The sequence below is a fragment of the Ammospiza nelsoni genome, chromosome 1 (genome assembly GCF_027579445.1).
Source record: "Ammospiza nelsoni isolate bAmmNel1 chromosome 1, bAmmNel1.pri, whole genome shotgun sequence".
NCBI lineage: Eukaryota > Metazoa > Chordata > Aves > Passeriformes > Passerellidae > Ammospiza > Ammospiza nelsoni.
Genome location: NC_080633.1, coordinates 81,541,749 through 81,553,906, shown reverse-complemented (window position 1 = coordinate 81,553,906; position 12,158 = coordinate 81,541,749). Strand labels below are relative to the sequence as shown.

The window sequence follows — 12,158 nt, the reverse complement described above, 5'->3', positions numbered from 1 at the left end:
TGCACACATTTCTGAGTGCTCCCCAGTTAATAACAGGTTAAGAGATTCAGAAATTTTTATGGTAACAAAGCAGTGGTCTGAACAATACTTTACTGGGAGTTTTTTTATTGTTGTTCTGAATTTCACACTGCAGCCCCATGTGAAACACATGTCAAGGTAAAAAGCGATCAAGAGAACCTGAACACTCTGAATGTCAGAAAACTCCCAGCTCAGTGAATAGAAAAGGCTACAAACAGAAAGTGGTAACAGATCCTGGGTTTTGTCCTTTTAGAACCAGAAATGACCTTTTTTTCTGGCAGAAATTCTATGTAAATTGCCATAAAATTTGGTCTGAGTTCCATTTCACACATACTAGTAGCATGAACAGATGATGTTTCTCCAGCCCCAGAAGTAGGACTAGAAATCTGTCTTGCTGTTTTTACTGCTTCTAGCCAGGCTGCAAACAGATACCTTGTGTGCAGCCTTTCCCTTTCATCCATTTATCCCCCTAATAGGTTGTGCCTTCTGTAGAAGATGCAAGCAGGAATCCATAAATGGATGAGACCCAGTGGAGGAAAATTCACTTGTAATTCAACCTAATTTCCCCAAGTCTAAAAGAAGTTCAGTTTAGATGTGAAACCTGCTCATTTAGTTGGTTCAATTTGGTTTGATTATCCCTAATAAGAAGGATATGAGCTTAATTTTCTCCCCACAAGGAAAGCATGGTTAAAAAAGCCATTCTCTATCTATTTATATTTATTTCAACTGCTTCTAATGCTCTATGGAGATAAAAAGCAATAGCCACTACATCCCAGCTCTTTTGCTCCATTAACCCAGAATGGAATGACTGTGAGGTTTTGAGCTCTACCATACTCTGCCATATTCACCAGTGAGGCAAACAGATGGGGCTTCATTTCCTTCCATGTATGGCATGAGCTTCTGCCAGGTATGCACTCAGCACACATTTTTTGTGATGACACAAAGCTCCAGAGGTGACATAGAATTCAGATTCATCTACACAAGAACACTTATGTATCTGTTTTTTAACATAGATGAAATGTCACAATTTTGCAATATATTTGTACTGATTTGAAATTTCTGCCAAATACATAAACACATGTAGAAATATGTATGCATGTGTGTGTCTGTGTCTAGAAAGTGCTCTTAGTGCAGCTTTCACAGCTGAAAGCTTTGCAAACATCATAGTGACCATAATTATTTTTCAAAGTTTGCTACCTCTTTGTTTTTTTTTACATGAATTTTATTCACTTCTGATATAGCATGCTGAAGTTAAAGCTTTGCATCTGTTGATTAGAATACTAAACTTTAATTTTCCTTTTAATAAACCATAGTTTTTGCATTTAAAATTCTCATTTTGTGGAAAACATAAGGTGAGGTAACAAGGTAACCTTGTTACATTAAAGTAAAAACTGATAAGCAAACTTCCAAGGCTCCAATTCAATCAACACCTTCTCTATTAAGGCGAACTCCTACATGCCAAGAAAGCTGGTTCTAACCACACAGCTGGACAGACTTCACTCCTCCTTGACTTTCAGGGATCCTTGAGTTCCTTACTCTGTTTTCAGTTTCATCATAAAGGGGCTAGGTACAAGTTCACTAGTTTTTCTACTCCAGCTACTTTTAAGCTACTCTGAAGCTAATGAAGTCAAAAACACCCCCGTGTTTGGGGACTGGCAACAGCCAGGTTTGCCCCAAACCCTGCTGCCAGGTGTTGTGCCTGCCTTGTGGGTTGGTGTCCTTCTAGCATCCCTCTACTAAACTTCTATTAATGGAACATTGATTACAGGGTAATGGGTTGTGAGATTTTTTGGGTGTTTTGAGGGTTTTTCGAAAAAAAAAACCAAACAAGCCATGCTGTTAGCCCAGCACCTCATGCTATAAACCTCTCTTAATTCCTCTCTCTGTCCCCTGAACTCACAGGCAAATTTCCCCTATTTGATTCAGATGGTAGCCAGAGACTCCTGGAGATTATTCCTCTCAAATCTATAAACCCATGGGGGTCCACAGACAACTCTGTGAAGTAGTATTTGGAAATACAAGCCGAGTGGACTTTAAAACCTTGCTGCATAAAAGGCTGCTCTCCTGCAATTCCTAGGGGTTTGCAAATGGACCAAGGTTGCCCTAGAGCAGGAACTGTAATTAATTTAGCACCATTTACTGAAAGCAAAAGAAACTGGCCTTTTTCTTCTTCTCTGGAATACTTTAATGCATTACAAATCTTCAATTTGTAAATGCTTGGAGTCTTTTTAATTAGGGAGCGCCTTTCACCTCTGGAGAAGCTTGTTCATAGACTAGCATTTTAAGAGAAGTAAAGTTGACATAATGAGGCATCTTAACACAGTTGTTATTGAAAGCATTCATTGATCCTCTTCAAAGAAGAAATAATGTTGGTTTTACTGCAAAACTGCTATTAATTGCCCAATTCTTTTTTGCTTGTTTGCCTTCTAAGCCTACCTCACTCTCATTAGCTCTCATACTGGGTACTAAAAATCAATTTTAAGGTAAAACTGGCAGAGCAATGTAAGGAACTTTACAGGGAATATGACATATTTTCTCTTCTTAAACCAGTATCATACTTTCTACTTCAATAATTCAACAGAGAGCATGACATGCTTTACCTGTCCACACTACACTGGTACAAATACAATGCTTAGCACATGAAAATAAACAGCTCACCAGAAAAAAAAAAAAAAGGAAGAGATGGGCTAAATTATGCTTTGCTAAGACATTCCTCACAATGCATTGAAAAAAGAATATCAAGAAAAACTGGTCTGTTTATAGTCCCCATGTACCCTGAATAGCTGTATTTGCTGCTGAAAAGACAAAGAGGACAAACCTTACTATCAATTTCACTGCTCCCCAGAGCAGACTGGATCACGTACAGCAATGCATCTGTCAGGCCATCACACTCCCTCATTCTTCTGCGGGCCTCCTCTCCAGCAGAGCTGACATTCCTGCAAGGCAACAGCAAGGGTCACTATCCACACAGCTCCCTGCCCCACTGAAACCTTCTCACAGTTCACACACAGATAGAACACACGTTTTCCTTCTTCCTCTCATCAGGTCAGAGCTGTGAATAATGGAGACAGCTGCAAATGAGCTCAGGAAATGTAACACAGAGGGAAACAAATGGAAGACATCAGGTCCTCCACAGGATGGGGCTGAGTGGCCAAGCAGCATGCGCCCACCTGCATGGGGAGACTCATGGCCCACTAAATTTGGACGATAATTTCCTGATAATTTCCTGTGCTGATAATTTCCTTCCTTCCGTTCCCCTTCCCCTTCCCCTTCCCTTCCCTTCCTTCTTTCCTCCTTTCTTTTTAAAATATGCATATGTACATATAAATCAGGATTTTAAAAGTCTAGAGGTTTTGACAAATACATCTCCTAGGAATTGAAGAGCCCAGTAGTTAGGGTTCTTAACCTGAGAGACAAATATTATCAGAGCATAATATAAAACACCTGCTGTTGCTTGCTTCTCATTTTACATGAGTGTTTCTTTTTCTCTTTCATTTTGAGAGAACGTTAAATTAATGCCTCAATCTTCTCTTTACATAGTTTATTTTGCATTGCAAAACTTAAGGCCTCCGATTATTATAAGAACATTGTAATTCTTGTGTTCCTTAGATGGGGCCACATGGCCTTCTGAATATATTTATACAAATCCAATTAAAACAAAATTCACTGCATAACATATTGTGTCATAAAGTTCAAAGTACTGATACACAAAGAAACAAATATGTATGAATGAGCATTTACAAACAGAATCTATATTTGCTAACATCAACTCTCCCAGAGAAAAACTGTATGCAAATATGCATAGCAGGTTTGATTTGGAAATGGGTGAATTAGCAATCTCAAGAATGGGGTAAAACTTTACAGAGTGTCTTTCAGTAGGGGAAGATAACCCTTTGCTGATGTGGCTCATCTGCAGCTCTTCCCTCCCCACTACTAAAGTTTACACAAAGAACATTAAAAGCACACACACCACACCTATGTAGTTAATGCTAATGTGTGGAAATGGAAGGGAGGACACTGGCCCTTGAATTTGGGAAGAAGGCAAGGCACTTTCTATCTTTTATGCTATATTCAATGACCTTTGCACTAAAGGTGGAAAAAGCAGAGGAATCCTGGGAAGGAGGAAAGAATTTCAGATGGAAGAAGATGGGAAGACTTAGGGCTAGGTTTCCTTTCAATCTTTTTCTGCTCTATCTACTTCATCTTGCTCTGCCTCCTTATTATCTAAAAAAAACCTGAAAAAAGCATTTTCATTTCCCCAAAGCAACAAAGAGTCCTATAACTGGACAATCTCCCAGTTCCAATGCAGGTTCCTAACTGACTCTGCCCCCTAAACACATATGATTTCCCATCTATACTTGCATCCCCACACAGTCCTAATTAGTGCTGCTCTCCCACACACAAACTGGCCCAATTAATTCAATACTATTCCCTTCAACTCAGCAGACAGCTTGACAGAAAGCATATAGCCCCGGAGCACTGGAATGAATTCTTGTATCTCTCTAGCAAACAAATTCACCCTCCTTGAAACCCCTCATTTTTGGCCACATTACACATCAGAAGCCTGCCCTTCATAACAGCTTGCAAGTTTTGTGTTGTCTGGTTCCTCTGGTCCCTAAACTCTAATGCCTCCTTCCTTTATCTCTCTGCTGCTATAAGATCAGCAGGTGAGTGGTTTTCCTCCAATTCATGGGGAAACTTTCTTCTAGGAAGTAGGGTCTGGATAACATCAATTGAAAAACTCTCTCCCTTAGAAGTGATGGAAACTTCTGACTTACCTTTGTGTGGCAGAAATAAGAAGGTAAAAATATAGAGTATGGTCTTCCCCAAACAAGTATCTGTGCCCTATATTTGCAGGGCTGGGGACTCCACTTGAAGTAGAGTAGACCACACTCTTTTAAAGGCAAGAGCTCTACTGATATTCTGAAAGGACAACACATGTAGGAAAAGCAGAATCATGAACTGGAAAAGCTCATTGTGGGGTTTAGAGTGAGGACAAGAAGGATTATTTGACTTCTTTCTGAAACTTCATTCTCTTACCCTCTAGGCAGATAAAGACAGCAGTAGGCAGATAAATAGAGATGGAGAGAGGGCACTGAGGCACTGGTGCAGGTTATCCAAAGAAGTTCTGGATGTCCCATTCCCTGCTAGTGTTCAAGGCCAGACTGGATGGGGCTTTGAGCAATCTGGTCTAGTGGAAGGTGTTACTGTCCATGGTAAGGTGTTAAAATTCAATAGTCTTTAAGATGCATTCCAACCTTAACTGTTTTATGATCCTATGACTGCATGATGAAGAAAGTTGTATCCAGCCCTAGAAGAGCAACTGCAGAATAGGAGGATGCTGAGGAAGAGTTCTCAGCATGGCTTTGCACCTTTCTTTGCACCACTAGGAAAAAAAAAAAAGCTGAAATATTCCTGAAACCTTTTAAACAGATGTACTAGAATAATGTGTAACTAGAATAATAAGGCTTCTTTAAATACTGAGTGCAAGCTTTCAAAATAAACTGATTTAGACACCACCAGAAACAGAGATATAGTCTTCCTGATCTTCTAATTGAGGTGATTTTTCCTTCTCTCTATCACAGTGAATCGCATGTCACCTTGACTGTGCAGAAGCCTGCAAAGACTGTCAGCCTCTCAGCTCCTCTCCAAGTTCACCAGAAACTCCTCCTCACCAAGACAGCAATGTAGACAACCTTATAGTCCCTGAGCTGTGAGCTATCTGCCTCATTCATTTCCAGCAAACAAAGAATATGAGGCCTTTGCACAAAGCAATACAGACACACCAGGGGCACATCTTGCACAGACAATGCATTTCCTGGCTCTGTATGGAGGAGATGTCGAGTCGGGTTCTTCTGTTTATCATCCTTCCCCATTATGCTCCAGTTGCTCCTTTAATCAAGAGATGGATATTCTGAATTCCCATGACTGCCTTTTCTTTTCTTACAAAAGTCACTGTTTACTTTCTGCACTGACTCATAGCTACTACAGCTCTCACTGAGATATGGTGCATTTATTTACATAGGAAACAGCTAAAAAACAACACAAATCCCAACCTTGCCTCAGCATTTTGGCAGAAATAATCAGTTGATTATTTCAAGACATACACCTCAATATCTAGTTAGTCTCATGTCACCTCTACTGAAATAATCACTCTTAACTGAGACAATGCACAGAGGGTCTCTAATACCACCATGCTCAGGCTATGCAGTTCTGCAAAAGAGAAACACGTTCCAGATTTAATGAGCGGTCAAAGAAAACACGCTGTCATTTAACTTGGACATGCTGTAGCTGTCAGTGTGACGGAATAAGACATGATTTGTCATTTGTGAATTTACAGGCCACGGTGCAGATGTTAAATTGGAACATTAGTAGTATCTCCCGTTGGTAAGATGTCCCACTAAGTCAGTGAATATTTTTCCAGCATCATTTTTCAAACAGGTGAAACCATGTTTTCTGGATGTCTTACAGGATGTGGAGATACAATACACAAGTTTTCAGGGAAAAAATACTTCTCCATTATAAATGCAGCCACCCTGTATACTTTGATTCTTAGTGTAAACTCTACTCATGGTGTATGTGAGCCATAGGCTGTCATTTTGAATCTAACAGGACAAGGAGTCCTTCAGCCTGCCATAAAACAGTAAAATGAATTTCAACTAGAATCCAGTCATGCAGGAATACCAAGAATACAGAGGGCTGAAGAATAACTCTCAGTTTAGTCAGAAGGTTCCAGGTAGACCTCTAAAACCCAGCTAATGTAAATAGCCTTTTCTGATGAGAAGAAGACTAAGGACAGATGGAGCAAGAGCTCAGACCCATGTTCATCAAACTGATTTTCTGAACAAATGGCAGATTGACTTTGCTAATTACCTAGAAATGGGAAGAGAATTAAAATAATCCAGCTTCAGTTTCATGGGAAAATGTGCCAACTATCATATCATCACCTGAAAGCTATCAGCAGGCACGATCCTCCATACCTAGGGCATGTCAATCCAAAGTTCTCGGGATATGAAGGGTGTGGTATAAAGGAGTGCACTGTGCAGAACACACCTGGCTCCTGTTAACCCTGGCACTAGCATTAGTTATTCAATGCCATCGTCAGGCTTTGAGGTAGGGGAAGACGGGTGGTGCCAAGCAATTTCTTTCTGCTTTAGGGTCATTTTGCATACATTCATACAAACTGTGGAAAGTTCAGAGCAATGTCTTTATGATTCTAGGATAACTAAAATTATCTGCCTTATACAGAGGCAAGACAGATTTCTACAGAAAGATCATTCAAAAGGCAAGCCAGTGTGCTGAGACATGAACTCTGGATATGGGAATATTTAGCAAGCTGTTGAAACTACTCCCAAGGCAGTTTTATCCATCTCAAAGACAGAATTAAAGCATCTGCACCTGCCTTCCCTAAGCATGCTCAGGTCTTGCCAAGTAGTAGGACCTTCCCTGTAGCAGCTACCAGTCTTCAGACTGCAGATCTCATTGAAGTCATGCCAGATAATGGTTGAAAACAAATAATCTGCATTTAGCAATGGTGAAATTGAGACAGGCATCCTCAAAGCCCCATGACAAAAAGAGAAACTATGTTTAATATCTAGCATATGTAATATTTTGTTATGGACTGAATAAGAGAGGACAGACATGGGAAGGATAATATCCTAAATTAGCTGGAAAGCACAAGTTATCTTCATCACCATGAAACTTCAGGGGCTTTCCAAATATATAATTATTTCAAGAAGTTTTGTGTAAAAGGGACTAATCATAAAAGCCTCAATCTTTTTCATCTTTCTACAGGTTATAAGAGCCACCAAAAAAAGATTTTTCACAGCAAGGGGGAAAGGTTTACAAAAATCAAGAACTATACCAACCCCATTAATATTATAGCAACTGCGATTATGTTTGTCTGAGGATAACTAGGAAGGGAAAAGCCCTCAGAATACTGAGTAACTGAGTTACAACTGGCACACAAAATAATTTTCTTTAAATCACAAACCCAAACAAACAAAACCCCACCCTGAAACTGGCCTTCTCTAGATCTGCTCTTTTATATGCTGCCTGTTTCTATTTCTATCTGACTGAGCATTTCTCCTTCAGGGACCAAGCCTTGTCTCAGGGGGAAGCTGGCATCCCCAGTCCCATCAGAGGGTGCTGTGGTGATGATGCTCTGAGCTGGCCTGCCATGTAACACACGATCCCCTAAGAGCTATTTCTGTATTTCTGTGCTTTTTCTGTACACTCCCAGCTGCTTCTGGCAGCATTCAGGCTCTTTGCTGCAAGTGTTTAATACAGTGACACAGACAGCAAAATGAAGCAATTAACACCATGTATGTACCCATCAAGTGTGCCCAGTGCTGTCAGCAGACCCTGTGCAACCATACAGTTTGGGGGGCTTTTTATAGTGAAGTAGACCTCGAGTCACATTGGCTTATCTGTGAGCACTCAGTGCAGCCTTTAGACATGGAATAGATAGGTTAGCTGTAGTAGTTCTGGTTACTACTGCAACCTTTAGACAAATTTTGATTTTTTATCATTTGTACTGTAAGAATTTTTAAAATAATTTCTTATTGCTGGAAACTAAACTAGCTGATAAGACTAGCTATTTCTCAGACAAAATAGAAATTTAAACAAAGCAGTGAGACAAAACCTTAGAAAACACAAGACAGTTCATTCTTCATTATTAGAGTTTTTAAGTGCTAGGTTTCCAGTGACTATAAAATCAGCTTATAGTTTGGAGGTAAAAATAAATTAAAATAGATTTTTCAGTCACTGCCACAGATTTCCCTTTAACTTTTCCCGACTTGAATGACAGTTCAGTGCTGTATCACCAAAATCAGCAATATTTCTTCTTTGTAAGTATTCTTAGCACCACTGATAGCTTTCTCTATAAGCTGGCTTCCAGAATTTAGCAATACTGTATGTGGATTAAGTTTAACCTAAGTTTTGGGGAAAACCTGTCTTGTATTAATTAGAATAGCTCAACTTTGTTAAAGAAGATCATTCTATATCAAAAAGGAACTTGGCCTAAGTGAGATCTTTCTCTCTTTCACTTTAAAAGAATACTTTGCAATTAGACAAACATCTGACAGTCTAATACAGTCTTGGTTATTAACCTTTCTATCAAATGCTATGACAGTGTTATTTAGCTTTGGTTATTCAGTGGTACCTGTTGTTTTCAAAGCATCAGAGCAATTAGCCTACCAAGTCAAGCACTCAACAGGTGCCTTTTACTGCTGTGCTTCTGCATGTCCAATCCTGAGGCTAAATGCACTGTTTTGAAGGACTGCTCTGTGGGATTTGTGAAGCAGTTGACTCCTAACATCATTTTTTGCTATTTTGATAGTTTTGAAAGATACGCTATGGGACAGAACATGAACTGCAATAAACATCTTAAAAGAAACTGTCTCTGTAAAACAAACCCAAAAGCACCCCAAATTTTCTAGCAGGAACAATTTTGGTAAGACTTCATGTTATAATCAACCCTGGCTTCATCTGAAAGGAAAAAAAAAATTCTATTTACCCCTCTCCTTTTTTGCTGTGTTTTCATTTGATGTGCAATTCTATTAAACTACAATACACAGAATTAGACATAGTGTATTGAGGGAATCTTTAAAATTATGGTATAAAAAAATCCTAACTGCATCAAATTTCTGTTTTGATATTTAATTTCTCTGACGTAGTATTTGGTTTTATAAAAATCACTGCACTCATTAATGCTCATTAATGTTTATACAGCTTTTAATACACTACCTCTTCATTCAGAAAGAGCTGAAATATTGAGTCACTTACTGCCCTGGGGAAGACCTGCTGTGGTACAGACTCTGAAGGGCAAAATGGGAATAGTTTAAATATGTCAGTGTCAAGATACTTTTCTCCATTTACAATTGTCATGGTGCTAAATGGAGCTGTAGATGTGTTGAAGACTGCAAGAATGTAAATACAACAGCATCAGCTTTTGATGATCCAGCATTAAATACCAGCATTAGCTCAGGTACTTCTGTCCTACAGAACCACTGTCCAGAGGACTCTGCAGCTCTTCCTCTGTTCATGGACTGAAGAGCAACAGGACAAATTTGTGGAGAAGGATGGCACTGAGGCTGCCAAGTGCAGGCATCACTCCCTCCACCAGCACTCAGTGAAACACCCACGTGCCCGGTGGGAGCATGCCCTGAGGAACTACTACTGGTCTCATTCCACATTTCTTCCCTGGCTACCTGTTCTGATCACTGTGAAAACTCAAAATTACTGTGTCAGATGTTTCAGCATTGAAAAGCAGTCCATTTTCATTTTTCTGTTCAGCTTGTTATCTTATTCAGAACAAAACTGATCAGACATAAATGGTTTTAAATTAACTTCCTTCTACCTATTGTTTAGCAGGTTATTTTCTTCAAATTCTTATATATTGGTCTGTTTTGATGCTCTTTCTCTACATTAACCATTCAAGCAATCTCTAAAGTATTATAATTCAGATTATTTGTACATAATTTCTATGTCTACTTTTCTTCTCCACTAAAAGATGAAGCCTCTGTTTGTCCAGTTTAGGACTGTGGGAAAGCCTTTGACTTGCATGAGACTGCCCTAGCAAAAATACTTCTGCAAGAATAAAAATGTCCCCTATTTTATTTTTTGTAGGCTTTAGTCTCAGGAAAAACTTGGTATTACAACTGCATTCTTAAGAACAATTGAAAAGAAGCAGACAAAATGCTTTAAAGCTTGCACTAAGCATCAAAGAAATATACTATCTGTAAAAGGCAATAATTTACTGTGTCTAAAATATTATTCTGAGTGTACCAGCACACCTTACACTGCTGAGACCTCTTTATAAAATTGTTTGAATGTTATTTCTCTAATACAATTTTAAAGAAAAGTCACTCTCCTTCAGTGAAAATTGTAACATACACAACAGCTGAGGAAAGGATTTTCATTCGTACCTGAAACTTGGAAAAGGAATTTAGCCAACTTCTCACAGTGTGTGAAATTTCTTGCCATCCTTTGATGTATTTGACCTTTTTTTTTTATCTTAAGAACAACTAGTACTAACAAATGAAAAAAAAAAGTCTTAGTTTTGACAGCTCTTTCCCCATGACTTAATCCCAGTGTAGCTCTTGTGCTTTTCAAGAATACATGCAAGCCCCTTTTCTATGCAGTGAGAAATATTTTAATGCCTGAGTTGGTCATGACAAAAGGGGAACTTCAGAATCCAACATGAGGCCAAAATACATTCCTGGCCTGCTGCCAGATTTTACCTGGCACTGGTCACTACTAGTGGGCACATTCTACCTACAGAAGACCTATTTGACTATAGTAATAGAAAAGGACCAAACCATCACATATAAGCATGATGCCTTTTCTAGCAGAACGGTTTTCCTATTTAATAAAACTTCTAAACAACAACAACTAAAAAATCTATGAAAAAGTTTCACAAGTATAATTTCTGTAATCAGAAAAAAAAACCCCAAAATCTAAGGGCAAAACCTATGAAAAACAGACTTTGGGTTATACTGGTCTTAAAGGACTAATTTGTGCATCCTTTCTCCCCTTTCTCAAGTAATGATGAACTCAGTACCAGAGATTTGGTACCCTCTGGAGCCATCCTCTGCTCCATTCTAATAAGGCACTTAGAACTGGGTCTCCAGCACACTCAGAAGTCTTTGTGCAAAGAATGCCATTGCACTACCTCACAGAAGCAAAAAAGGAAGTGATTTGAAGCCCAATATCTCTGTATTAAAACTTTCTCAGTCATTTGAGTGTCTTGCAGTCCAGTGAGTCCTGCGGTGCCTAAATTCCCTTAACTGAAAACTATGGAAGAAAAAAGTGCTTTAATGCTAAATTGTGGCTCCCTGTCTTGGTCTCCTTTGTGGCTCATACAAACAAATGGAACAGTAGGAAGTCAATTTTCTAGAAAAACCAGCCCATTTAAATATCCAGTGAATGCCTGTTGCATGAAAACAGTCCATTTGCCACATACACCCACTGGCCGCACAAATTCAGTTTAAGAGCAACCAAACAAAGGTAGTAAAAAGCAAAGTGTCACAACTGTCAAACTCCTTCTACAACATAATGCAAGAAAATAAATCTGTGATTCAGGTATAAACCCAGTAATTTTACATTTCCAAATAAACAGAGACTTTGAAAGGATGGGA

The 12,158-nt window shown here is 39.0% G+C and overlaps 1 protein-coding gene across 4 annotated transcripts in view; it reads right to left on the bottom strand.

Annotated features, from left to right (window-relative positions):
* The window catches only part of CTNND2 (catenin delta 2), a 639,809-nt gene that overhangs the window by 93,335 nt on the left and 534,316 nt on the right, over positions 1-12,158 (bottom strand). For all 4 annotated transcript variants that reach the window (XM_059470378.1, XM_059470386.1, XM_059470397.1 and 1 more), the window contains exon 13: positions 2,837-2,954. In XM_059470378.1, the coding sequence (XP_059326361.1) occupies positions 2,837-2,954 (118 nt within the window). The remainder of the gene's footprint in view (positions 1-2,836; positions 2,955-12,158) is intronic.